The following is a 26,488-nucleotide window of genomic DNA, read 5'->3' on the forward strand; positions in this document are numbered from 1 at the left end:
AGGTGCAGGACCTTGCACTTGGTCTACACTTGGGTAGTGTGCAAATGTCTAAATATAGCAGTAATAATCTCTAGCTTTCTTCTTTTCCGTCAGCAGAAGAAATTACTGCATACACTTAAGTTTGTGTGGCATACACAATGAGACAACTCATATGTTGACCTCTGTTTCAGTACTGATTTCTGAAGTCTCCCTGGTACTTTTGGAAGAGGAGAACTTCTTCTTTTTCTGTAAATTCTCTAAGCTTGTCTACAATCTCTGGTTGTGGGTTGGGTTTTTTTCCCTGTTATGCTAGAGAATTGCGCAGTTTGCAGTCCCTTTCCGAACTGCCAACTTTCTGCTCCACTGAAGTTACTTCTGGCTCCAATCCCAGTATTTTCAGGGAATAATGGATCCTATTTTAGCCTATACAGATTTAATTGCTATGAATAAGGTTGACAATTATCAGCTTTTGTGTCTGAGAATCCCACCAGCTGTTTTAGATGCATTTAAATTGCTGCACCATGCTAAACTCACTTGTCACATCAGGAGCTATAATGCCAAATTTCAGGCACCTGGTAATCTGTCCTTGGCTTTTATTTTAAAAATAATTTTTTTCTGCATTTAATTCTGTTTTTTCTACTTCCACTTCAACCTTGGTTCTCTTCACTGGGTAGCATTATTAGTCATACCAAAGGATTTCTATACCAAAGATGCATTTTGAGCAAAATGCATTTCAAATAGCAAGAAAACCTATTAAAACAGAAGTTGGTGGGAGTTTTTTTGGGTGGTTGGTTTTGTTTATTTTAGATTTTTTTAAATTATTTTGTTTTTATTTCTCCCTCCACTCCCGTAAGCTCAGGCACCTAAAATGGGAATCATCTGACCACATGCTGGTGACCTGCAGTCTAAGTGTCCAGGCTCAGCTTTATTGTCCACGAAGAGGAACAGATATTTCATGCGAATGTAAAAAACTAAAATAGGTTAGATGAATCATGCCCCCAAATGTCCTCTTTCCTTTTGCTTATAAATAAAGTCTGGGTGATTAGTGCAGACTTAGCTGTCTGCACCGTAGACGTCTGACTAGATCTCCACTCTGGGAACCATACTTGTAGCAGCAGTCACATGTAGGGGACTGTAGACACATGCAGACACTAAAGAGGATTAAAAGTACTTGGCTTCCTGATGCAGAGCAACTGCAAGTGCCAAGTTGAAGGTGTCTGGGCTTGACTAATCAAAGGCAAACCTAGGTGGATTTTCCCAAGGAAGAGAGAGATCAGTATTTGATATCCACAGATACATAGCACTATACTGTGGTGTGCCATCTCTTTTTCATTGCTTGCTTCCTAATCTCATAAAATACAACTTCATAATTTTTTTTTCCAGAAATGTTAGTTTAAGCAGGACCTCTCCTTCCTGTCTTCTGCTATTTCTGTCTCCATATTGTCTCTTCAGTCTGCTCGTGGCAACATAGTGATTTAGGTTTAAAAAAATAATAATTTTGGTGCACAGGTGTCTGGGGCAGCACACTGGCATGTGAAGGTAGAGGTTGCTTACAGTGGGGAAGAAAAGAAAGGGGGTACTTGTGAAAGTTCCCCTTTCATGCTTTGCCTGAGAACTTGGCTCTCTTGCTAATGTTCTGAATTGTTCAACTGTTAAATTCTGCAGGGTTTTCTTTTCAGTCCACATACACAAAGCTATAGTGTTTATTTACAGTCTTGTCAAAGGGTTAATAAATTTCTTTTGAACTTCCAATTTCAGTCACTGAAGCGGTACATGTTTAACATTTGTGCAACTGTAATTATAATTTCTGAAAACAAGCTGTTCTTGGTGTAGCAGGATGCAGGGACACACTAATACTTAATTAGTTCCTGATACATATTTTTACAGATCTTGACACGATTTTAATTTCCCAGTGGTCTGAGAGGAATGGAGAGGGTTATGTACAAGTTACAGTAGTCAATTGGTTCTGGTGTTGTCTTTGTTCTTGTTGAGACCTCTGGGATTGTGAGTGCCTTTGATCATGCCACACAGGATCCATCCCATCAGTGCTGCTGAGGTCTTTTTGTGCTTGGGCTACCCCATCTCCTGCAGGCCTCTGCAGACACAGTTGACTTGCCTTAGTTATCTCAAAATATTTGATGTTGGCCCTACTTACTGTGTTTGTGCTAGGTGTTTGCCAGTCTGTAGCTTTTCCAGCATGTGTGGATGTGTTTGCAAGTGAAGACTTGGACTAAGATTTCGTAGGAGCTGGTGGTGCTTTTGCTGTTGTCTTTGGGAAGGGGTAGGCTTCTTAATGGAAGCAGATTTGCAGCATGAGTAGAAGAAACACTAGTGCTGGAGAAGCATGACCTGGTGGTAGCTGTGCAGCTGCTCCCATTCAGACCAGAGCTGGCTCCAGGCTTGGAGCCATTTGCTCTTGCAGGCTTCACAAGGTGGCAGTGAGCAGCTCCTGCTCAGTGCCAGGTCCTGTGCACATACCGGGTAGGGAAGATCTGTGTTGCTTTATGTCCTCTGCATTCCCATATGGACAAAGTCCTGGACAACCTGCTCTAGGTGACGCTGCTTGAGCCAGGGGTCTTGGACCAGATGACCTCCAGAGATCCTTTCCAACCTCAGCCAAATCAACAGTGATTCTCTGGTATTAACACCTTCCAAAACTGCTGTGCTTCCTCTGCTTTTGGGTGGGAGCAGATGTCTTCATCCCACCCCCACTGAAAGGGCAGCAGCATCCTGTGGGCACAGTTTGCCCAGTACCTATCCAGTGTTCACATCAATGCCACCTGAGGCGCAGTGGGACTGGTTGCAGCACACCCCTAAGACATATTGTGGCATACCATGCTGATAGGTGGTGTGCAGACCACAGAGCTTGAGTACTTTCCCTCTGGATAAAGGTAACGGATGGGGCTGGAAAGGACACCCTTGTCTCCGAGCCCTACGCACATGCACAGACAGACATCTGTTTGCTCACTGCCTGCTTTTGGGTAGAAAATCTGCATTTGGCTGCACTGCTGCTTTTCACTAGCCCTGATTTTACCAGGGTCTCTATGTTAACTTTGTCTCCAAATTATTACTGCACTTGGTATTTTGCATCTGTGATGCCTGAACAACTAAGCAAACATATTAAACACTTCGGCCTTCATTACATGAAAAATAGGTGTTTTGATGACATAAAACTTAACTTCGACTTAGCTTGTCTGAGAAATGCCGTAGCTTTTTGCACAGAGGCGTGCATGCAAGATATACACGAAAGTACTGCAGTATTTTTTAATCCTTTTTTGCATTAAATACTGTGACTTTTTAACACTAGATATGTGAAAGCTAATTTTGGAGTTGGCCATTACTCCCAAGCAAATGAATGAACGCTATACAAAGGTTTTGGTGGTTCATCAAGCCTAAGCTAGCTGCCATTTTTCTACAACCTTTTTTTTTTTTTTTAGCTCAGGGTTGCTGATATATCATTGGCTTGCGTTTAGCTTATATTTTAGCAGCTTCAAAGATAAGGTCTGTGAAAGTAATTTTAATAATGTTAGTAGAAGATTGTGTTTTGAGGCATGTTTCTATGGCGAAGTCATTGTAGCGTGGTTTTTTTTTTTTGCATGTGGCCACCTCCTGCAGTTGTCCTATCTAATGTTCTCCAAGAGGAAAAGTGGTGGCTATAAAACTCCTGCAGCAAGGTGTAGTTTTTCTTCAAGCCATTATTAAAAATTACCAACATAAGAGTGGCTTTGAATTAATTTTCTACTCATGGATTCTTGGTAATAAAGCTGTACATGATGTTTTCTCTTTTCTTTTCCTTGCCTTGCATATGTGTGCTTTCATACATATACAGCTTGCTATAATGACTTAAGAATAAATTAGCAGATTGACTTCCTTCAGGTTATAGGGGCTTCACAATACCTGCTGCAGTAGAAGGATACTGTGAATAAGGCATTAGAGTTTGTGGAAATGTGTACACTCTGTCACACTTGCAAAGATTAGCTTGGGGCTAATTTAAGTTGACAGCTGTATAAAAGAGATTAGTACTGTCACTGTGAACTCTTGCCGTTAACTTTCACACATGTTAAATATGAGAGGGAATTTTTTTTAAAGCTTGGACCAGTTTTACATAAGCTATTTATCTTGATTTCTCTTAACCCTGAGAGAGCTGAGACTGCGGTCTACAGCATTATAGCCTAATGGTGTGGGATTTACTGAAGTACTTTAAACATATAACTTAAGGAGAGCTTTTATTTTCGTATAGTTGGCATTGTCTAAAAAAGAAAACATTTATTTTGGATGTGCTTTCAAAAGTAGAACTTTGGGAAGGAAATCGGGGGGTGGGGGTGGAAGTGGCATTTTTGTTTTCTTCATGCATCCTTGCCATGTACAAACACTCATTTATACACTCAGTTATAAAACGAAATTATTTTAATTCAAATGCAGCATTTGGTAGTTTTTTTGTGTAGTAGCAGTAGTTAGTGTAGCAGTAATAGTACTAGCTTGTAGGCAAAGTGAGTATTTCTGAGGCCCAGATGCCCCTTGCTGTAGAGATGAGGGACAGGCTTCTGTCCCTGCCCTTTCATCATTTTAACTAGTGTGATTTGTGTATTTCTGTCACATATCTCTGTGGGGACAACTGGACCTCATGCAACCATTCTTTCATCTATCAGACCCATGTCTCTACTGTACCCTCTTTATAAGGGATGCTCATGGTCAAAGGCTATCTTCATCCTTGCTTGTGGTCAAGACTCTCTTCAGCCTCTCATACGCAAGGAGTTGTACAGCTCATGGGAACAACCATGGAAGTGGCTACTTTTCCTCTTCATTAGAGGAAAAGGAATGGCAGAACCTTGGCTCTGGTCTTAACTGTGAGCTCAAGGACAGATCAAAATGTGTTTCTCATCTAAAAACAGCTCAAAACCACTATCCATAGGTGTTGTTTCTCAGTGTGCAGTCAAAAGGCAAGTATTGCTCATCAGTGAACTTTCAGGATCACCCTTCAAGGCTAAGGCAGCAAAGTCCCACATGTGATAAAATGCCTGGGAACAAAATAAAGAAAAGCCACTATTGTGATGTACATAGTGTGTTTTCTTAAGATTGAACCAGGTGCCTCGGTTCCGAGAGTTGTCAGTCCAAATGTGTAAAGTGAAGTCAAAGGACTATTCACAGGCCAATGGACCATGATGAAGTATGTTGCTGTAGAAAGGTTCCTCTTCTTTTCACACTTATTTTGTTTTTTAATGCTTTCTGCTTCAGTCTGAAGCTCTGAACTTGTCATACCAGCCAAAGCTGGTAAGCATTCTTGGACTTATCAACAGCAAAAATCTAGAAAAATCTAGTGATGCATAAAAATCTTCATGTTTTTGGGCAAATACACTCATCTGAAGGCTGACTTCACCAGACTGAATATGCCCTATTCATATAAGAATCATCATTTGAAGAATTTTACAGGAGGAAGTTGCCTTGCTATCATGGAAATAAGTTCAGACCTATTTTCTCAGCTTAGCAGGATTTGAAAATTTACCTGTTGAGGAGGAGAAGAAAAAGGTGTAAGACAGTGGGTTAGTGGAAATTAGACTAGAAGGACAGTGCTCAACATGAAGTTGTTTGTCCTCATTATCTTCTGGGTCTCTTGCTCAGTATTTCTTCAGCAAGCTTTGAACAGCCAGTCAGCCAAAGTTGCTTTAAATAGGACGATGGGCAGGGTGACCTGGTGCTCTGCAATCTCAGTGTGCTTTGTGGGAAAGAAATGTTGGTTCTTTTAGGGTTAAGTTAATCTTTGCTTCTGCAACCTCTTCTCACCCCATGCTAATAGCTAGTACAAGAAGGAGTGAGGAAGGGGAATTTGGCCATTAGTATTGCCAGCTGTGGCTGACACTGCCCAACCCTGAAGTGACATCATGCTTAACGACATTTGTGTCCTACCAATCTGACTCAGCATCTGCTCAGGGCAAACTGTCCATTGCTTTTCTCATGTAATATCTGCATGCTAATATCCAAAAGAGCGGCTCATCTCTGTGCAGTGATCACAGAACTTGCTCCGCTGCCGTGACCTACAGCTGTCTTGTTGCTTGTTAGTTGCTTAGTATTTCATCCTTTCTGGGAAGTGTAGCTTGATGATACACTACACAATAGTATTTTCAGTCCAAAGACAAGCTGTGTTACCAGTTTGTGTTCATCCACACTGAACTCATGGCAGAAATTTGTAGAACTTGCTTGCATTGGTTTTGACTTGTTTAATGTATTTTAAATTTCCAGAAAAATAGTATTGCGCTTCTGAGCCTTGCCTATTTTAATCCCATATTTAGTCCTTATCAGCTTGGCAGGCTTCTAGCTGGGTCTTAAAGTGAATTTGGCCCAGTATACCAGTGTGATTGCTGGTGGGAGAAACCATATTTTCACACTGGATTATTGCAAGACTCATCTTTATGGCTAAACATTCACTTCCTCCTTGTTAATAAAATGAAGGTTTTATTCAACCCCGTGGATGTAGAGAAACGATTAAGGGATGGCTTCCGTTTCTGCCCACAGTGGACAATACTGGTGGGTGTTTTGGTTTTGATGTGAGCAGCATGACAGTTACAATAATGAATGGATGAAACTGTTTAGGCTGCTTGAAAATCTGCCTTTTATCTGTGTGAGGAGGTGAAGAGCTAAGAGGAAATCTCTTTCAAGTCAATTCCCAATATAGAAATAAATCTTGTGTGGGTGAAGGGGGGAAAACAGCCACCTACCTGGGAATCTAAGACTATAAATGAGATGTCACAGAAAAAGGTAGTGGCATCCTCTCACATGCCAATCTGTTAATGGGGGTGGGGGGAGGATGAGAGCGGGATGGAAAGCCAGCAATACTTGTATGAAAGGGGTTTTTATGGTTTCTTTAATTGTCATTCTAAGGCTGTTGAAATTCTAATGCAAAACTGTAGGATTATATTGTCTGTTGCCTATAGGTATGGCATTCATTCATCTGGATTACTTCTGCATTAGTTGAGTTGGATGGAAGCTGGTGTCATACTCACGGTCGCGGGCTAGTGCGTGTGTACCCCAAGTGGAATGAGGAGGGAGGCTGACTGAAGCTCCTGTGAGCAGCTGGAGCTTGGGAGGCTGAGGAGGGGAGGAAAGGGCTCTGTGCTGCCTGATGAATTTATTTATTGTGTCAAAACAATTACAGGTGCCCACTGCTACTCTGAACCCCCAGCCTTAAATTGAAAATTGCAGTAAATAACAAACTGCCCATGGATGTATCTGGATTTTTTTCTGCCTCCTTTTTCCTAACCCTTAAGGAGGAGATGAAGAGCTTTTGCATTTGCCTGGGGTTAACCAACTGAGGTTTTTGTGGGTCAGATGGGAGCAGGTTTCCCAAGTAGAGACATCTTGCAAGCATTGTTTTTTCACCTCAGCTTAAAGCCTTTGCTTTTAAGCTTCTGTGATGAGCTATATTTTCCTCCAACTATGTAAGGCAACTGCATTAGGGTTGGGTTTTTTTGGGGGGGGGGGGGAGGGAGGTAATGTGACATTGCCATTATCCTCTCTTCACCTTGTAAACAGCAGGAAGGGTGTTAATTGTATATTTTTCAGAAATTTGTATATTGCAGAATTGCACAGTCACTTTTATCCACAGTAAATAAATAAAAGCACCTCAACGACAGCCCTTGGTTATCACTGCTTAATTTGTGTGATTATTGAATACAGCCGGTATTTCCTAGAGAAAGAATTGTTTACTTCCCCAGTGAGAGGTGTTACTCTTCGATATTGTTGCAGAAGGCAAAGGCAGGGACTGGGAGAGTCGAGAACTGCCCATGGCTAGAGATAATCAGGTTCAGGAGCATCTAAGGAACCTGAAAGTGCACAAGTCCATGGGACCTGATGAGATGTATCCACAGGTCCCAAGGGCACTGGCGGATGAAGTTACCAAGCCACTATTCATTGTATTTGAGAAGTTGTGGCAGTCCAGTGAAGTTCCCACTGATAGGAAAATGGGAAACATAACCCCCATCTTTAAAAAGGGGAAAAAAGGAAGACCCGAGGAACTAAAGGCCAGTCAGTCTCATCTCTGTGCCTGGGAAGATCATGGAGCAGATCCTCCTGGAAACCTTGCAAAGGCACATGGAGAACTAGGAGGTGATTGGTGACAGCCAACATTGCTTCACCAAGGGCAGATTGTGCCTGATGGATATGGTGGCCTTCTATGACAGGCTTGCAGCGTTGGTGGATAAGGGAAGAGCAACAGATGTCATCTACCTGGACTTGTGCAAAGCATTTGACACTGTCCCACACAGCATCCTTGTCTCTAAATTAGAGAGACATGGATTTGACGGGTGGACCACTTGGTGGATAAGGAACCGGCTTGATGATTGCACTCAAGAGTTGTGGTCAACAGCTCAGTGTCTGAGTGGATACCTTTGTCGAGCAGTATTCCTCAGGGTTGTCTTCCTGTGGTCCCAGGTTGTTGTGAGTTACCTCACAGCTCAACTAAACTGAGGGGATAGGTGATGCTCCCTGCTTACAGGTTTTATTTCTTAGCTTGAGCAGATCTAGGGTATGTGCAGCCAGTTACCATGCTTTCCCTCCTGCAATGTACCTCCCCATGCTCTTGTAGCCCTCTTCGTCCTTACTTAAAAAAAAACATTTTTTGTGCACACTGCTGTTGTGCATAATTCAGAATTTCTGCTGAGCTCTTTGCCTCTACCCATTATTTTTATCTAGGTATGTTACAGATTTTGCTAGACTTGTGGGTTTGAAATACACAAGTACTTGGATGTCTACTTCAGTTTTTTTTCAGAATTTGAGATCTAGACTTGGGTAAAGCTCTCCTCGTACAGCACAGCTTGGAACTTTTGCTGAAGCAAATACAACATAATGTAATCTCAAAGAGCATGATATAGAGAGAAGTAAAACAATCAAAGAGTGTATGTACTGGTATCAATGTGAAAAATAGAGCCCTGAGTAAAAATGCTTCAAAAGACGTGAGCTGTTTTTTGGTTTTGTGTTGTATTGTGTTTTGTGGGTTTTTGTGGTTTTTTTTTTTTTAATTGTGTTTTGGTTTTTGGGGGTTTGTTTTGTTTTGTTGGTGGGGTATTTGGTTTTGGTTTGGTTTTTTTTGGTCAGGAAAAGTTCTGTTGTCAGAACTTGTTTTGGATTTGTTCAATTGGCCTGTTCTGCGTCTTTTAAGATAAACTTGGGATTTTGTAATCGGTGACCTTGGCACCGGAGTTTCAGAGCTCTGCTTGTTGAATGAAGTATAGAAGCACAGTGTGACCTACATTTCCATTCAGTCGGATGGGATTTGGGGTCTCACGAGATACCAGCAGAATGCTAATTTTGAACCAAGCAAACTAGTTGGCTCCTATCTGGAGGATTTGCTTTTGACTGAGGATGTTTGAGAGTATTCTTGTAAAATACTGAAGTGTCTGTCCAGGTTGATGCAAATACCTCTTCAAGTATGACCAAACCCTACCACCTCACTGTGCAGACTTTAAGAAGCTCTTGCTTGCAAAATGGGATGTAGTTTTACTAGCACTGCTATACCATGAACTAAACTTTAGGTTTATTTATTACTGAGCAACGTATTTGACACAATAGAAATGCTAATTCTATAAAAAGAGGAGCTTCTGATCAACATTAGATACGTTGTTTGGGTTGAACTTGGTAAATTGGATAGGAAATAAATGAGTAATGGGGGAGAGGAAAGAAGGGATGGAAAGGAGTTGATTATGAATAGGTCTGATCAAACAGTTCCTAGAGGAATTACGGGGAGAGAAAACAAAAGCAAGAATTCCCTTGAAAACATGTCTCTAAGTAAAAGCTAGAGAATTACATAGGCCTCAATCTTTTTTTTTTTAGTTCCTTTTTCTCTGCATTTTACTATTATTTGTATCCATGATAAAATGGAACTGACGATAACTGTATGATTGAAGGGTTTTTTTTTTTGTGGGGGAGGGATTTTTAATGATGTGAGAAAGTAGTGCTTTATGTCATTTTGTTCGCTTTACTGGACAATAACTTATTTTTTGAGGCCAACAGAGATATGAAGGGGAACTGAAATTCTTAGGAAATAGAGGTATTTCCAGATTTTCCATAAATGTTTTCAGAGGCTTAATTGAGTTACCTTTTGGAGATATGAACATTTGTTAGTTCTGCTTTGTTACTTTTAAAGGCAGCTTAGATGTGGACTTTGTCCTGATAAGTTACAGTCTGGGAGAGCAAGGAGGAAAGACAACAGTAAAATTGGCATTGGAAAAGCTGGTTGAAAGAACTGCCTTGAGGAGGGATTTAAGAAGCTGCAGAGATGAAAGGATTTCAAAAGGCAGCAAAGACAGAGATGCTTGAAGCTGAGTAGAAGGTGTTACCAGCTTCTGTGCTAGGCATCAGGCACCAACACGTAGCTCAAGCTTTGAGATGAAAAATCACAGGGCCTTACTGCAGCCCTTTTCCAAAGTTTCCCTGTGAGATGGGATGTGAAAATAGAGGGAGTGCCAGTGTCAGGAGAGGGAGCAGCTTGTGGCATACAGACTCTGCATTACCTGCTAGCACCTGTAAATACTGTTTTGGAAATTATGAATAGTTCAGGTTTTCAGAAGGATTTCCAAAATAAACTGAATCATGTGTTGGAGAGAGGAAAACTGGATTTTTTTTTTTTTTTTTTTGGAGATAAATTGAACACATACTAGCAGCCCAACACTCATGTCTTCTCAGTATTCAGTCTTGTCAGGTTCCTTTTGACCATAACCTCTTCTAGTAAGGTGCTTGGTACACAGGTTCAGCTTCCAGGCGTTTCCTGGTAGCTGGCTGCCAACCTATTCTGCTAGGACACTTTGTTCTTGTAGCCTTCCAGTGCCTTGACAAATTTTCTTGGCAAGAGCTTTATAACATGATACCATATTGTGCATAACTTAACACACTGTTACACATCAGAACATCCTCTACCGTTTAAGTCCTGAAGTCCATCAATAAGCTTAGAAGCGAGAGCAACTCCAATACTTGAGTGATTTTTTTTTTCTTTTTTTTTTGTAAGGAAGGTAGTGACTTAGTGACTTTTGTAGAGAGTCACTTTTGTCTCTACTTGTCTTCTGCTTTTTTTTTTTTTTAATGGGGTTGCAAACAGCTAGCAGCATCAATGAGGAGACTGATCAGCTAAACTGAGTATTAATTAGCTCTTCGGGTGATAAAACTACACTATTTGTGCTGCTGAAATATTTTAATCATGTTTGTAGCATTTCAAACTGAGGAGGTCAGCTGATTTAAATTATTTTTGTAAATTCTGTTTGTGCTTCCACACCTGTCCTCCTTCTGAATATATGCTTCTAGTTTTCCCAATACTTCAAGAAAACATAGAGTTTTCGGACTAGAAGCTTATAGCGTTTCAGTGTTTGATCTCCAGGTGCTCAGCAGTTATGCACTATAGGAGGTGAGTGTTTAAACTGCTCACAGGTGCCTTGCAACTAGATGGTCCTTCATCTCTGCTCTCTGTTTTGCAAAATAATTTAATAGATGGCTGGTGTTTATTTAGAAGAAATACTTGTAAAAAAGTGGTAGTATTGTACATACAGATGTCAGACTGCAGTGGGTGACATTTCGCATTGTAAGGAAACTTTTAGTTTCTGGAAGCAGTTAATTGTAGTGGATGCACATTTTCCTAGAGTAGGCTGCTTTTTTTCTAATCAGAAGCAGGAATACTCATTTGCATGTCACAGTATCATGTTGCTCATAGAAAATCAAAGTAGTATATTACCTTTAAGCAAGGCTTAGACTGAATTGACATTTCGGGAAGAGCAGGCAAGTTGGCGCAGAGGTCCTTGCAGGCTTTCGTTTGGTTTCATTTTAACAACCTTCAGCAAGTGCTTTTCTGTTAAGTAAAATTTTACTGTCATGAAAACATTAGAGATCAAGAAGTCAGGTATGCCTTGAACTTGCCATCAGGACTATGATGTGTCTTCAAGCTGTTTTACTTTTTTGGGGGAGGCAGCAGTTGAAGTTTTTGGTTTGGGGTTTGTTTTTTTTTTTTTAAGATATCCTATGCCTGATGTGAGACTCCGTGTTTGTCCAGTAGTGAAAATGCTGTCTCTGACTATCAGTCAACTTGTTAGGTGACTCTCACCTGATAGTAAAGAGAAGTGGTTAGATAGTGTGTGCAGAAGATGATGTGCTTGCATCAAAGCGGCGATGTCTTTGCTTGGTTGGAACTAGGCATGGCCCAGGCTTGCACAGGTTTTCCCTGTGTTAGCCCAAATGTCAAAGCATGTCTTACCCAACACAGTGTCAAAAGACGCAAAATTAGTGTTTGTGACTAGGATCTCATGTAGAAAGTGCAAAACATCTTAGAACTTCGCTGTTCTGAGATGGGTGACAGTAACCACAGTATCTTGAGTATCTTGAATAGTGCAAACTTCTGATTAGGGTTTTTAAATGTTGGTGGTCGAATAGCTGTTATTTCAGCTTCATCAATGATGAAAGAAAGATTAACAGTTGTGGTGCAAGTCTTGGGATACCCTTGTCTGTGATGCTTGTACTGAGCTCTTAGTGCTGGTTTCTACATGCTTGCAGCTCTCTGTGCTGCAGGTTGGACAGAGGTGTCAGTGTTTCAGTGGGTTTTTTTCGTTGTTTTATTGGGGGACAGGGGTTGTGTGTATATTCTGCAATGCTAGAGGGGTGTACTTAGTATGCATCTCTCTGTGTTGCTGTGGTACAAGCAATCTTCACTTGCAGATTGGAATATAAGGCATTTCTCTGTCACAGCATTTCTCTTACATATGCCCTTTAAACAAACTAAGAGCAGTTGATTATTTTTCTGTGCCTTTAGCAGTAACAGCTTTTTGGATTTATAACAGGTATTTTATTTGTGTAAGACTTGACAGAATGCACACCCTTAGCCAAGAGTTTCTTTGTTCACCATAACAGAGAGGCTGGTAGGTAGAAAAGCAACTCGGGTTCTGATGTTTCAACTAGGAGGCATAAGTCTTATCAGCCTTGAACATCAAGTAGTCTCTTTAAAGAGCAGTATGGTATACCTAAGGGTAAAATACGCTCATGAGTAAGAACATAGGTTTTTACTCACACAGTTCTGTGAAAAGTGCTTGTTATGCCATGTGTAGGTATATGGAAACAAGCAAGTATGCGTTTGTGTGTAAGAAAGTTGGGCATTTTAATTCAATTGGTATTTGCAATACTTCTGGGCTATGGTTCCGTACATCTTGAGTCACATATGAGATACAGATGGAGGCTTCTATGCTTTGCTAACTTGGACATGTCTCTTGTTTTCTTTTTTTGTGTCATTTTTTCTTAGGGTAATAAATGCAGGGAAGAGCACACATAATGAAGATCAAGCCAGCTGTGAAGTCCTCTTTGTCAAGAAGAAAGCTGGAGGCACTAATTCTACACCAAACAAGAACTCAGCAAAACGGAGGTCGTCGCTGCCCAATGGAGAAGGTCTCCAGCTGAAAGACAATTCAGTAAGCAGACTTCTGTATCTTGCCAGTGTAGAAGTACAAAATAAATATTAAAGGATGTGACAGTATGACACTAAAAGATGTTTGCTGAATGTTTCATATACTTTAGTTACCTCTTATTAATTATCTCTGCTTAATTGCAGAACACCTAACTATACTTTTCTTAGCTCCACTTGATTTTTGATTTCTTGCATTGAAAAATGCTCCTTACATCCAAGATATTTTAATTTAAAAATGGGGAGGTGAATACCCCTTGGATTTTCCTTTTAATTTCATTTCTGAAAATATAATCCTGAGAAACTTACTACTGCAGAATATTGTGAGTTTAATGGGTGTGGTTGACTTGTCCAGTGATGGTCACCACAAGCACAGCAGTATCACCATTTATACAGTTGTACAATTTTCTTAAGGGTTAGGCAGTCATTTGGGTGCTTTTCACTGCAGCAGTATTGCATGTAACAAGGCCGGTTTATGCAGGCAGGGTGAGGTCATCCAGCACACTGAATTAAATGATTTTTGCGTACTGTGTCTCCTCTCTTTATGTGGAGAGTGATGTACATCATGCACTTGCCTACTGGCAATCGTCTGCTATTCATCATCTGTTTTGTTTCCTGGCTGGCTAATTACCTCATCTGCACTTTAAGCACGAGCTCAGGCTCCAGCAATGATTGATCAGACATTGAGCCATATAACTCTAAATGCCCCATCTGAATGTTGGAGTTGGACACTGGGGACATGCAGTCATTCTGCTGCTTAGGAAGAGCTTATGTTCTCCTTAAGAGATAATTAGTCTTTCAGTGGACTATATGTATCCTTTTTTGGTATTTTTGTTTTAAACTAGGTTGCGATTAGCAGTCTGCTTCAGTCTCTCTCCCAAAACCCCATGGCTTGGTACACCTGATGGCTGCAGGGGTCATTGGAGCCATGAGCAGCAAGCACTCCTCTTGCACTGTGTCCCTCCCCACCTCTTGCATCTCCTATTCTGTTCATACTTCATTGTTGCTGCAACATTTTCAGACTCTGACAGATTTTTCCAGGTTTGCAAATAGCCCTGTTATTTCCTCAAATCTTTACCTAAATCACCTGTCACAGTTCCTGCGTGCTGATATTCCTCATTGTATTCAGTCAGTCATAACTTTTTTCAAATACGTAGTTGACCACTCCTGGATGAAGAATTGTGCTCTAGGCTTGCTGGGACTAAGGAGTTCTGCGTACACTCACGCAAGGCAAAACAGAATGTGTTTTAATAGTCTGCGTTTTAAAAAGTGTTTCCTAGAAAGCCCATGCAACTGTCTGCTGTTGGCTCATGCAGATGCTTGGTTCCATGAGCGTATTTATTTTTTGTATGCATTATTTATGGTTAGTAAAGCAAGCATTTGGCCACAGTACTTGTTTGTGTGTATAAACCACATCAAGATACGCTTCTTTCAGGTGATGGGTTTGTTGAAACAAAGTGCATCACTGTGTCGGGCACACAGTATGCTCTGAAGACCCCTGTGCAGATACCTGCGTAGACAGATCTTGGTGCTGTGCAGAGGGGCTAGCTGTGACCTAACACCACGTTTAATTTTCAGGCCTACCGTGTGAGATACCTGGCCTCTGTACCTGGGTGAATGTAGCTGTACTGAATTTGTCTATGTTTTCATATTTTGGGGGCATGCATGGGGCATAAAGCTTTCTAGGAATATTTCACAAAGTCCAGTTAACTTCCAGCTTTGAGGAGTATCAGATGCTTCTTGAGAGCAAAAGGCACACTATGTTGTGTATACTATACTGCATGATTAATCATCTTCCTCAGAAAGATCTTTTTTTCCAAACATTACACAATTAATATGTTTAGATTGCATTAAAAAAACAGGAATAGAAAATTACTTCATATTGGAAAGGTTTCTTCACCAGCCTTGCTGGTATCATTCATTATGGTCAGCATACTGTTATGATGTCATAACAGTAGGGCCTGTAAACTGACTGCATATTTTTGAAAGCTGTTCTTTTTATCTATTTTAAACGTAATGATTGTTGGCTTTGTTAAATATCCATTTGCTCTGTGTTATGAGAACAAACTTGTAGAATTTTCTGATTTCTCTTCTCCTTTGCATTAGTGTGTGTCCCACTTTGATTCTGGTTCTTGTCTCTCGATTTTTGGAATAAACAGCCACTCCCTTTCAAGCTTCTTGGGAGAAACATTTTTATTTCAAATCCTCTGTTTTCTGACACATTCTGACCAGAAATGAGCACGGTGTCTGAAGTGAGGAGCCAGCTAGGTGATCTGTGTAATATAGAGTAAGGTTTTCATGCTGCTTATTTTCTTTATATGTTCTCTTCTTATCTACAGATTTACTTCTGTTTTCTACATGACACTTTAATGAGTGCTATAGCAGTCATTATTTAGCTGTGTAAAACCTATTCTACCATGTTATCAGACCACAGTGCATGAATTTAAATTTGCAATGTATTTTCTCAAAGCAGGCAGCATATTTATGGAGAAAGTTTTCTACTAGAGGGCAGTCTTACACTAGCAATTAGTAGGATTTTTGCCTTGGTACATTTCTTTTAGCTGGTTGAACGTATTTAAAAAGGAGAAAAAGATGTGCACGTTAATATATCATACTTTTACATTTTCATATTTTTATACTGTAAAGTATAATATTGTGGTTTGTGCTCACATAGCCTTGTTAGCAGCTATTTTTTTATGGAGTGTATGGGTTGCTATTAAATCTGATAAGGGTGCAATTTACTCTGTATCAATAGAATGTAGAAATAGAGACTTGAGACATTCCAGTGAATGATATAATATCATCCTGGCAATTATTTCATAAGAGAGCCAGAGGTTGAATTCTGTAAATGCCTCCTAGGGAAGTCCCAGCATCTGAGTGGTGAAGCACCTTGTGGAAATGTTGAAGGAAGAATGGATGAGGGAAGCAGTTTCTTGAGTATTTGTCCAATGAAAAGAAAATGTTATTCTTGTTTAGTTTTTTAAAGTGTGGAGCACAAGGGAAATAGGAGCTGGAACTTAAAGTGTCTTTTAATTTAACGGAGTCCATTTAGTTGTCCTCGGTTTTTTTCTCCTTTTGTTTTCTTCAGATTGTTTGAGAAGGCCACATGCTATCTTTGTTTTACCCTGCTTTCTTGGAACTTTGTGACAGTTAAATGGCAGCTTGATGTGAGGCTGTGTTATTATTGTTATTTAACGCTGACCCCATCAATGCAGCCCCACGCTTTGGCAAGGCAGCATAAAGGAGTCGAAGATCCACAGGTTGTCTGTGTGGGTTGGGTGCTGCTGTCATGGCCTTGACTCTGTGGGTGGACTCTGGAAAGCTTTCAAGGGTGGGAAGAAAGAGGTGATGGGGCAGAAGTGAGGAGATGGAGAAGTGAACATTTCTTCAGCCCCGACACACAGTAATCCAAGGAAACCTGTTAAATAGCAGAAATAGGTTTTTCTTCTTGAAGGAGCAGATGATAAACTGAGCAAGGCAGTAAAAGAAAAGGCTCTTCAAATTCAACCCCTAAATTAATTCTCTCTCCTTTCCCACATGCTACTCCACTGCTGCTTGATTAATGATGTTTGCCCTCTGTCCCCATTCAGGAGCAGTCACTTTGAATTGCACAGCTTTTTCACAGGTGCTGTTCTTACATGCCTTGAACTGCTGGGTACCTTGCTGATGAATACTGAAGACCTTCAGTGAATGAAAGGGGACTCCTATGCCAGGATGTTGTCATAGTGACAGCCAGGTTGCAGGACTTAATGTGATGCATTATTAATTGTCATTGTAATGTGAAGATCCACAATTATTAATTCTGCCTTTTTCTTTGTCACAAAGATGGGATGGAGTATTTTGTTTTCAGTGACACAAGGCTGGTTGCCTACCACAGGTAGCTGAACTTATCCTTGGTAATATGACGAAGCTTTTCTCTGAGGACAGTGTGACAGTTGCTCACCCACTTCCAATTTTGAGAACTAAAGATGTTCTCTAATGCATTTTGTGAGTGTAATTCATATTTGGAACAATAATAGTTGGGGTGGGTTGTGGTTTTCAGAATAAATCTTTAGTGACAATATGATTTATTTGCCTGTTTGGAATTAGCTTCATTAAAAAAAAAATCTAAAGGTTTGCAGTGTAGAGACACTGTCGAGGTTATCTAAAAAATTTGTCACAAAATGATTGCTGTATATTGCTAAGGCTGCCCAATTTTTTTTTCCCTGTAATTGATCCCAAATTATGTGTGTGCATATATATATACGCATTGTCTTTCCTGATTTCTTATCCATTGCGTGACCCAAAACTTTGCATTCATTAATTATATTTTACAATGACAAAACCCAGAAGGCTACTGAACCTTCCTGAAAGCTAGGTCAGCAGTTGAGGAGCCTGAAGCTTATTAAGTCTCCTAGTGCATACTGGAAATGAATTGTAAGGTCAGTGCATTGAAGGATCTGTTTGCTCTTCCTGTATCTGGTAGCTATTCAGAACGTTGTTAAATCTGAATCTTTTGAAAGAAAATCTAAAATCACTATGTTGACTGATCACACCCCCACTTGAGGACTCTGTCCAGTTAAAAGAACAAATGGAGATTGATGTTTGCAAGACTGATTTTGACAGAGTACTGCCAGAGCTAGTAGAGTTTGCAGAATGTCAGTATTTTTGGGAAGTTCAAGCTCCAAAATGTGAAAGAGAGAACAGCTATGCGTATGCACACCAAATTAGGTATTCACTTGGTGGCTATGGAGCTCATCTCAGCTGTGAGGGGAAAAGCAAGGATCTCTGTGCTTTTTGTCTCATGTCTGTGCCCTGACTGCCAGCCCTTGTTTGTTCTCTGAGTCACTGCTTTCTTTGCACCATATATTTAATTCTTGTCAAATTGGTATGGTTTGGGAGAATTAATCTCTTTCAAATAGAGGAGCCATTTTTATTCTCAGGGTGGAGGAAAGGAATTTGTTTCTTACTCCTTTTTTAGACAGCTAATAGGTTATTCATGCTTATACTCTCTTTGCTAATTCAAAAGTAATAGAAGCTTTGTAGGAATACACAGAAGTTTTTGGAGACTAATATTTAGGTTACAGTAATGCCTGCAGATTGCAACTGAAGTTAAGGCCCTAGAGCATCTCACACAGAACAGGTGTGTAAGAGCAGCGTAGTGGTAGTCATTTCCCCCGACTGTATATGCTTTTAAGACAGACCTCTCAGTTATTAGGGTACTTCTGCAGTTGACAGGGAGAAATACATCTACTTTGGAATGAGATGAGCATAGCCTGGAAGTGTGGATTTTTTTCTCTCCGCTGAGTCTAAGGGCAATTTACAGAACTGTCTTGGAGGTGTGCAATGTAGGTGTCTGAACTTAGCTGACCTGGTAGTAACACCCTCGTGTTTAAGAATTACTCCTCCAAAAAGAACAAGATTGGTGAACTACAGAAGAACCACCATAGCTGATGTCGCCGTGCCGAGTTCATGTCAGTGACAACCCAACAATATAGCTCAAGCCAATGTGAGCTTCTCTGTCCTAATTTGTCTTGGAGGAAATAAGTGGTTAACATTTCAATTTCACTTTTTTGTCATGGGCTATTGTTCTGGTCTGTTTAAAGGTTCCTGGTCTGTGATGGCATCTTATTTGAGTACCAAGTTCACATGAGGCTTGTTGGGGATAGGGCGATGTATCCAGTGTTTGACTCATCATAATGAGTGAATTGTGTTAATAACTATTGTCCTTTATCTTCTGAAAAGCTCTAATACAGACTTTGGGGGTTTACTTTAGGAAACTTAAGTGGATGTGTGTAGGTTAAACTTTTTCTTAATTTTAAGTTTCTGTTACAGTTTGAGGACAGGGGGAGAGGGATAACAAAATACCTTCTTCCTCTAGGTGAAAGGTAAAATATTTCCATTTCAGTTGGAGGTGTAATGCCTTTATGCTTTTTCTTCTAAAGGCAGCACATCTCCAAATGAATAGCACCTTCTGAATGACAAGGGCATAAGCTCTGGGAACATAATCTATGGTGCATCGTAAGGTGAATTTTGGCTGGGGACCCAAACCCTGAGAGAAGAATAGGAGCAGAAATAGTTTGATCTACAGCTCCCAGGAGGTGGAGTGTTGCCATTTTGAATAAATGGTTTCAGTTTTTAGCTGGAATACTTTCACTTTGGGATACTTGTTTCTGTTGGCAAAATACTTTATATTTTGCATGAATACCAATCTATTTTTACAAACAGGTTTTTTAGTCAGTAATCCTGTTATCTGTTAAAAACGGTTTAAGCAAAATTTTACAGCCAACTGTTGTGTGAACTTGGAGGGATTCTGAGCCCAGAGCAAGCTAGCACAACTGCCAGTCATGCCTTCAGGGGTGAAGTTTCACAACAGGTTTTTTGGTTACTTTACCAGATTGGGTAAGTGGGTGGGTCTGGCTAAGGAGCCGCATTTGGAAGTGTGTACATTTGTTGTTTTTTCCACCATTATAGGATGTATCCTGTATGATCCTTACTGCGGCAAGTAAATCAGTACTGTAGGACAATACTCCCTTTAGTTAGCATCTTAGTAATGAAATGTCGGGTGCACAAGATTGCTGAATCCTTTCTCCTGGAGGACTTCTCTGCTGTGCAGATGACTATACTGTTAATGCGCTGGTTAAGAATATGTTTAAATTTAACTACAGCAGCAGTGCTACACGGTAAAAATCAAACAGACTTTTCTGTAATTTTTATAATCAAAGCTTGAAAATGTGCGTTTCAACAAAGTAAGCTACGTGTGAAAAGACTTGTTCAGTAATGAATTCTGCCCTTCGAAGTGCATGAACTCATAGCGATGGTCTATATACATGTTGCTGAAAGAGACATTTTGCATTAGGTTTTGGAATTTGTAGCTGGGGCCAACAATGAATGATGTCTTTTGGATCTGCAAATGACAATTCATGGTGTTCTTACTCCAACTTGTCTGCCATGTCCTACAGCCAGTGGTTGGCAGCTTTGTGGAACAGCTGGAACATCAGAAAGTAGAAGGAGCTGCAGCTCACAGCCCTGCCCATAAGTCTGAAATAAGCATTGCTTTGGGCATGAGGTGGTGACTAGACTCTATGCTGGTATGTTGTGTAAGGGCGCAGTGTTGGAGTGAATGGAACAAATCACGTCTGCCATCCTCAATTAGACCGCAGCCAGATATAATGTCTAAGTGCTTTGACTACAGTGAGATCTAGGCTATGCTTTCTTAGTATGAGGTGTTTTGCAACAGTATTGTCTGATTCCTGTCCCTTGCAAAATGATTTATTTCTAAATCTGTATTAGTCCACTCACTTCTGATTCCCAAGGCAGACCCACAAACTTACGGTCTCTCAGCCGTGTTCCAGCATAGCTGGGAGAAGGTGCAGGAATAAGAAGAAATGAAGGGGAAAGGAGAGACGTTGCTGCCAAATATGCTTTCATGCGAAGACAGGTATTGTTATGCTTTAAATGCTTTAAACACTTCCATGAGGAATTCTAAGTGAATTTCTCCAAAAAAGAAAGTTGAGGTTATCTAGGATATGGCTCCTTGTTATTTTTCAGGCAGATTGTAGCTTGTGCTGCCCAGAACTTAGTCTGCCTCCAGCCCTGGATTAATGGGCCTTATCTGAGTGACAGGACACCTCACCACAAGAAAACAGTTTCTGCTCAAATCAGAGTAGTAGTGGAGCTACACCCGTCAGAGGACACTGCAGAGCAGAAAGGAAGAAATATTTGAAAACCACATCACTGATCAATAACTGCTGAACAAACATACAACATTACCGCATACACCTTAATTTTAATAATGAGGTCTACAAAATGTACTTTTTCTGGATGCTCTGCCTGTATGATAACAGTTGTGTTGACCAGCATGCTAGGAGTTGATGTAAGATACAAGATCTGAAAGCATGCTATTATGCCAAGAGCTATATCCAAACACTTGTATAGCTGTTCTTATCAGGGAGTATGTAATGCCAGTGCTGTACAGGAAACACTTCAGAGGGCAATGAATGTGTAGGCTAGCATGCGTACAGTGCTGCTGATCCCACTTGTGCCTGCCATCCTCCAGGACCTCTGTGCCATACTGGTTTCTGGACTGGCACAGGCAGGGAGAGCCTGAGCTGTCCCATCTGCCTACATGGATGGACCGTATCTATCAGTCAGGGAAGTGGGGAATGTGTCTTGTTACTAGATGTCAAACTGAGGTCCTTTGGCTGATGCCTAGTGAAAAAAAACGTCTGTCACAGAAGTATCAGGTGCTGTCTTGTGTAGAGTTTTGGTCTCCATGGTGGTAGGTCCATCATTTATCAGTGATGTGATTTTTCAAATGCTTTCCTTCTGATCTACAGAGTCATTAGGAAATTAACTTATTCTTACAGTGGTAGCTGTGCTTGTTCAGGGCATCCTATGATGGCTGTAAGGTGAGAAAGGTTGCAAGTTCAGCCTTTTCTTATTATTTTTTTCTGAGGGGCTTAAGGAAAAGAAAAAAAATAGCGGAGGTGTGTGGCAAAAATATGCATCTCCTTCCTGCCAGAGCTGTACTAACACAGTGGGTATTTTTCTATTGCAGAAAGAAGGTTATCTCTGGGAAAGTTGCCTGTGTTTTACCTGCTGCCTTGTGCCGCTGGCTTCTCCATCATGTCACTCATGGCTGTGTAACAGTGACCATCTCTTTTCCTTCTCTTTATTCCTCTTCTGCTTCTCTAGGACACAGATGGGATCAACCTGTACTACTGGTCCCTGTTTGATGGACATGCTGGGTCAGGGGCAGCTGTGGTTGCTTCCAAACTGCTGCAGCACCATATCCTGGAGCAGCTGCAGGAGATCGTGGACATCCTGAGGAACACGGCGGTCCTCCCTCCCACCTGCCTGGGAGAGGAGCCTGACAACCCAGCCACTAACAGCAGGACGCTGACACGGGCGGCCTCCCTGCGTGGTGGTGTGGGGGCCCCAGGCTCGCCCAGCACCCCTCCAACACGCTTCTTCACCGAGAAGAAGATCCCACATGAGTGCCTGGTTATTGGGGCCATAGAAAGTGCTTTCAAGGAAATGGTATGTATATTTCAGGGCTTTGAAGTCCATGTTGCATACATTAATAAGTCACATAACTTGGAGAAAATGAACATTTAGGGTTTTTTTTTCCCTACTTAAACACCATCTGAGCATAGACAGAATCATTTAAGAGCCACAACAATTTACCAGGTACATCCCTGTGAGGTAGGGACTGCATCTTAAGTCGCAGGCAGCACCGCAGCCACATTTGTGGATTTCTTGACTCTTAGAAGCTTAGTGTTCTTTCTTCTTTCTTCTTGTTTGATCTTCCTCCTTTATTTTAAAGTAAGAATTAGTACTGCCTCTCAGTAGCAGATTTCAGCACTGGCTGTTATCATAAGTCTTTGTATATGGTCATGCCCTTTACGAAGCCTTGTTGCCCTACCAGAGCAGCAGCAAAGACTCTCAGCATTCCTTGCATCACAGACCCTTGTTTTTCTTGCCCACAGCTACATAAATGGGTCATAAAAGGTCACATCAGGGACATGGATGAGGTGCAACATCCTTGATGCAATGACCTGTAGTTCACATTAGTGTTGTGGTGGCTAATAAAGCACAGTAGTGACTGTAGAGAGGGCACGTGCCACTCTTGCCTGACTGAGATTGGGGGTGGGTGGGACATAATGTAGGTTCCTACCACCAACCTGACTTGTGTACAGCATGAACAACTGGGACCCTGTGGAAACAGAATATCCGTCAATTTCCCTGGGGAAGGCTGTTCGTTCTTTTTTGTAGTTGATGTAGCTGCTCTGCATCTTCCCCCTTCACTTCTCCGTGTTTTTAAGAACAATTCTCATCAGGCAGAGCAGAGGCTTGGCCTGCTAGTGAGTACATTTGGGTCAGGTCTTGAGAGATCTGATCTTTTTCAAGTTTTTTGTTGTTTTTCGAAAACCTTCTGCTAAACAAGAGGCTTTTCAAACTAATGAGTGTTTCCCAAAGGTTTTATTTGTTGTCCAAAAAGAAGTATTTGATTGTTGTTTTTACTGACATATGTGAATTTCATTTAGTACATGCATCTAATTAGAGACTACAGTTGTTATAACAAAGTGGTGCTTCACTTCTGAATTCTGAATAGCAATTATCTTGATGGATTTTCCTTTCTCCCTAAGGAAGTGCAGGCAAACAGACCCACTAACTAGGTTTGGACAGCATCTGATTTCTAGGTGGGTAGGTCCAGGAGCAGGAGCCACAGTCGTGGCTTAGGCATCGTTCAGTGTGGGGCATGCAAGCACATTTATGTTCTGCGGCTAGTGGGCTTGGTTTCTGCTACCTGAAAAGAGAGGAGGACACGTGAAAATCTCCTGTCAGTTTAGCATGCCTTTTTCAGAAAGAGAGGACAAGCTTACTCCCGTCTTTGTATGGAAAGGAGGGAGAAGATGACACTGCCCATCCACATCACCCCAGTGGGTTCAAAGCATGCTTAAGTGAGGAACACCAATTTCATGCGTCAGTTGAGGTGATTTTCAGGTCATGATGTGAGACCGTGAGAGAGAGCATGATGTAAGTGTCTCTCTCCTGTTGAAACTGACTCCAAGTGCAAGAGAGATGAGAAATGGGGTTTCATGGGACTGGAAAGTAAAGGTAAGAGAGCTAAAGACAGGCTCTTTCAAGTGCTCTACCTTTCCTATGAGAGCAGCATGTGCGTTACCCATTGCTGCCTTCCTGAACATGTCTGAGTGGGCAGGGCTCTTGTTGCCCTGCTTTATTTGAGTTCACACCTCTGGTAGGTGTTCACATAGATGACCATCTTAGCTCATGTCCAGGCACCTGAGTGCTTGGGAGGGCTTTTATGGATAGAGTATGACAAATGGAGAAACCCTAGATTACAGGTGCTGTGTCTGGGTATTCCATGTACAAGTCATAGTAATCTGTTCTCCCTTTTTCTAAACTGAAGTCCAGGGAATATTTTATTTTCCTCCCCCTGTCTTTGTTCATATGCTACAGATCAGATACTTTAATTCCCACTTCTGAAGTTCAAGCCTTTGCTATGTAAATGACACTTTGTCTACCACAATGGAATATAATTTCAGCATTAAGTTTTACATTAAAAAGAAGCCTTGTAAAAATGGTCAGATTAAGAAAAGCAATAGATAATTGTATCTACTTTAAGCTCGGCAGCATCAGTAGGGTCTTGTGCTTTATAATTGGTTTGGGCAAGAGTATTTTCTTTAGTCCGTGTAAGGGAGTGGTTTATAATATCAACAGTCCTGAGTCTCATCTATGCTTGCAATGATTGATCTTCTTCGTAGCTCTAACTCCCTGCTAGCTTACACTGCTAGTAGTCTTTGGCTGAAGATTTTGGGCTTCTTCCGTAGCACTTTGTTTATTCAGCCCTATTTTGTACTGGAACGTCATGGATGTTGTTGAGTTAGGTCAGTGCAGTTGAGATGTGCATAATATAATGAGGGTTTGTGCCGGCAGAGTGTATCATTTTACCTGGCACTTGGTGAAAGCTCATGTTCCTGGACGTGCAGGCAGACTTCTTAGTGGTGTTTCCTGAAACACCTGTTGCTGCAAAGGAGCCCCTTGAACCTGGTGAAAATGCTGAGTAGATACAGATACTTCTTTTTTGTTTGTTTTTAAACAGTCCACCCTGACAGGCTTATCTAATGATGGGTTTGTCCCCTTTGCCTGGGAGCATTTTGCATACTATTACTTTTTCCCCAACTGCCTTTTGAATTCTAGTTAAGCTTTCCCTGTTTTTTGCCTCAAGTCTCAATTAAAATGCAATTCATCCCGTTCAGAAGGCTTTTTAAAATTATTTTTCTTTTATTGGTGTGCTTTCTTTTGGACAGTGCTTGTCTGACAGGTACATGCAGTAAAACATTGTGGAAGGCTAACACAGACCAAGTAATTACCTAACAAAAATTTAACAATTAAGCTGCCCCCTTTTTGAGGTACTTGTAGATGGTATTCTCTATGTAGGGACTGGGATTAGCAAATTCGTGTTGTGTTCTCAGATAATTTACTGTCCCATTTAAAAAATAAGAAATGCTTAATATCAGGAGTTGTCAGTGACCACAATTATTCCAGTTAAATGGAAATAAATAAGCTTAAGTTCTGAAGGTATCATAAGTAAAATCCTTTAATTTTTATCTCTTGAATTTTAAGGTGTGCATTTATAGATTCAGTTCTAGGAACAGAAAGGATGCCTCCAAGTGCTCTTCTGTACTGGATAGAAGCGTCAAACTATAATTCCTCCCCTATATTTAACTTTGTGTGCATGTGTGATGTAGTATGTATTTTAGAGAAAGATTAAGGGGAGAGAGCACCTATTCCACAGGGAAGCCTGTTTAATTTTGGATGGGGAAAAACCAGCACAGAAGTAGTCTGATTTATTGGAAAGTAGAAGTTTGAGTACGTTGCCTCATGATTTTTTGACTTGGATGAAATCTAGACAGGTGCTTTTGCAAGATAGGTGCCATTTTAATTTGAACAACCTTGAGACAGCAATTTGTGTTTTATCATTTTCCTTTTGAAAATATTATTCTGACTAAATAGCCAGCAGCAATAAGGAGGGTTAAAGAATGGTACAGGCATTTTGATGTCTCTTAGACAGAGATAAAGGAGACTAAGGAGCTATTTTTTTTATTTTATGCTTTCCAGAATGTGATTGTTTTTTTCAGCAGGTGCCGGATACCCTGTGAGTAGGTAGTGAAGCAGCTTCCTGTCATAGCAAGATTGATATCCTTGAGCAAAGGCCCCTACTTTGAGGATGGATATAGACAAAACAGAGTTATTTTGGTTGTTCTTGCAGTATGCATGTTGTAATGATGATACTGCAGTTTGATTGTGCCTAGTTCTGTTTCCAAGGCCCTACATTTTCAAAATTAGGATCGGCTAGAGTCTGGCATTCGCGTTTTATGCCGCCTGGCTGGCTGCTTCTGCCCTGCTGCCTTGTCTCTGCAGCGGCTGGCGCCGTGGCCTGCGCACATGAGCAGCCGCCTGTCTGGGCCAGCCAGTGACGAGCATCCCGGCACACTTCGCGTCTCCAACACGCGTGGGTCAGGACAGGCGCAAGGACAAGGTGGGGTGCCGCAGCCCCCCGAGATCTGCCGGCCCAGGCCG

At 41.1% G+C, this 26,488-nt stretch overlaps 1 protein-coding gene across 1 annotated transcript in view; it reads left to right on the top strand.

Moving 5' to 3' along the window:
* Nucleotides 1-13,240: 13,240 nt before the first annotated feature.
* The window catches only part of PPM1H (protein phosphatase, Mg2+/Mn2+ dependent, 1H), a gene marked incomplete at its 5' end in the record, with an annotated part of 68,351 nt that continues 55,103 nt past the window's right edge, over nt 13,241-26,488 (top strand). The window contains 2 exons of the mRNA XM_010154409.1: nt 13,241-13,406; nt 22,076-22,420. Of these exons, the coding sequence (XP_010152711.1) occupies nt 13,241-13,406; nt 22,076-22,420 (511 nt within the window). The remainder of the gene's footprint in view (nt 13,407-22,075; nt 22,421-26,488) is intronic.

The sequence above is a fragment of the Eurypyga helias genome, unplaced genomic scaffold (genome assembly GCF_000690775.1).
Source record: "Eurypyga helias isolate BGI_N326 unplaced genomic scaffold, ASM69077v1 scaffold10526, whole genome shotgun sequence".
NCBI lineage: Eukaryota > Metazoa > Chordata > Aves > Eurypygiformes > Eurypygidae > Eurypyga > Eurypyga helias.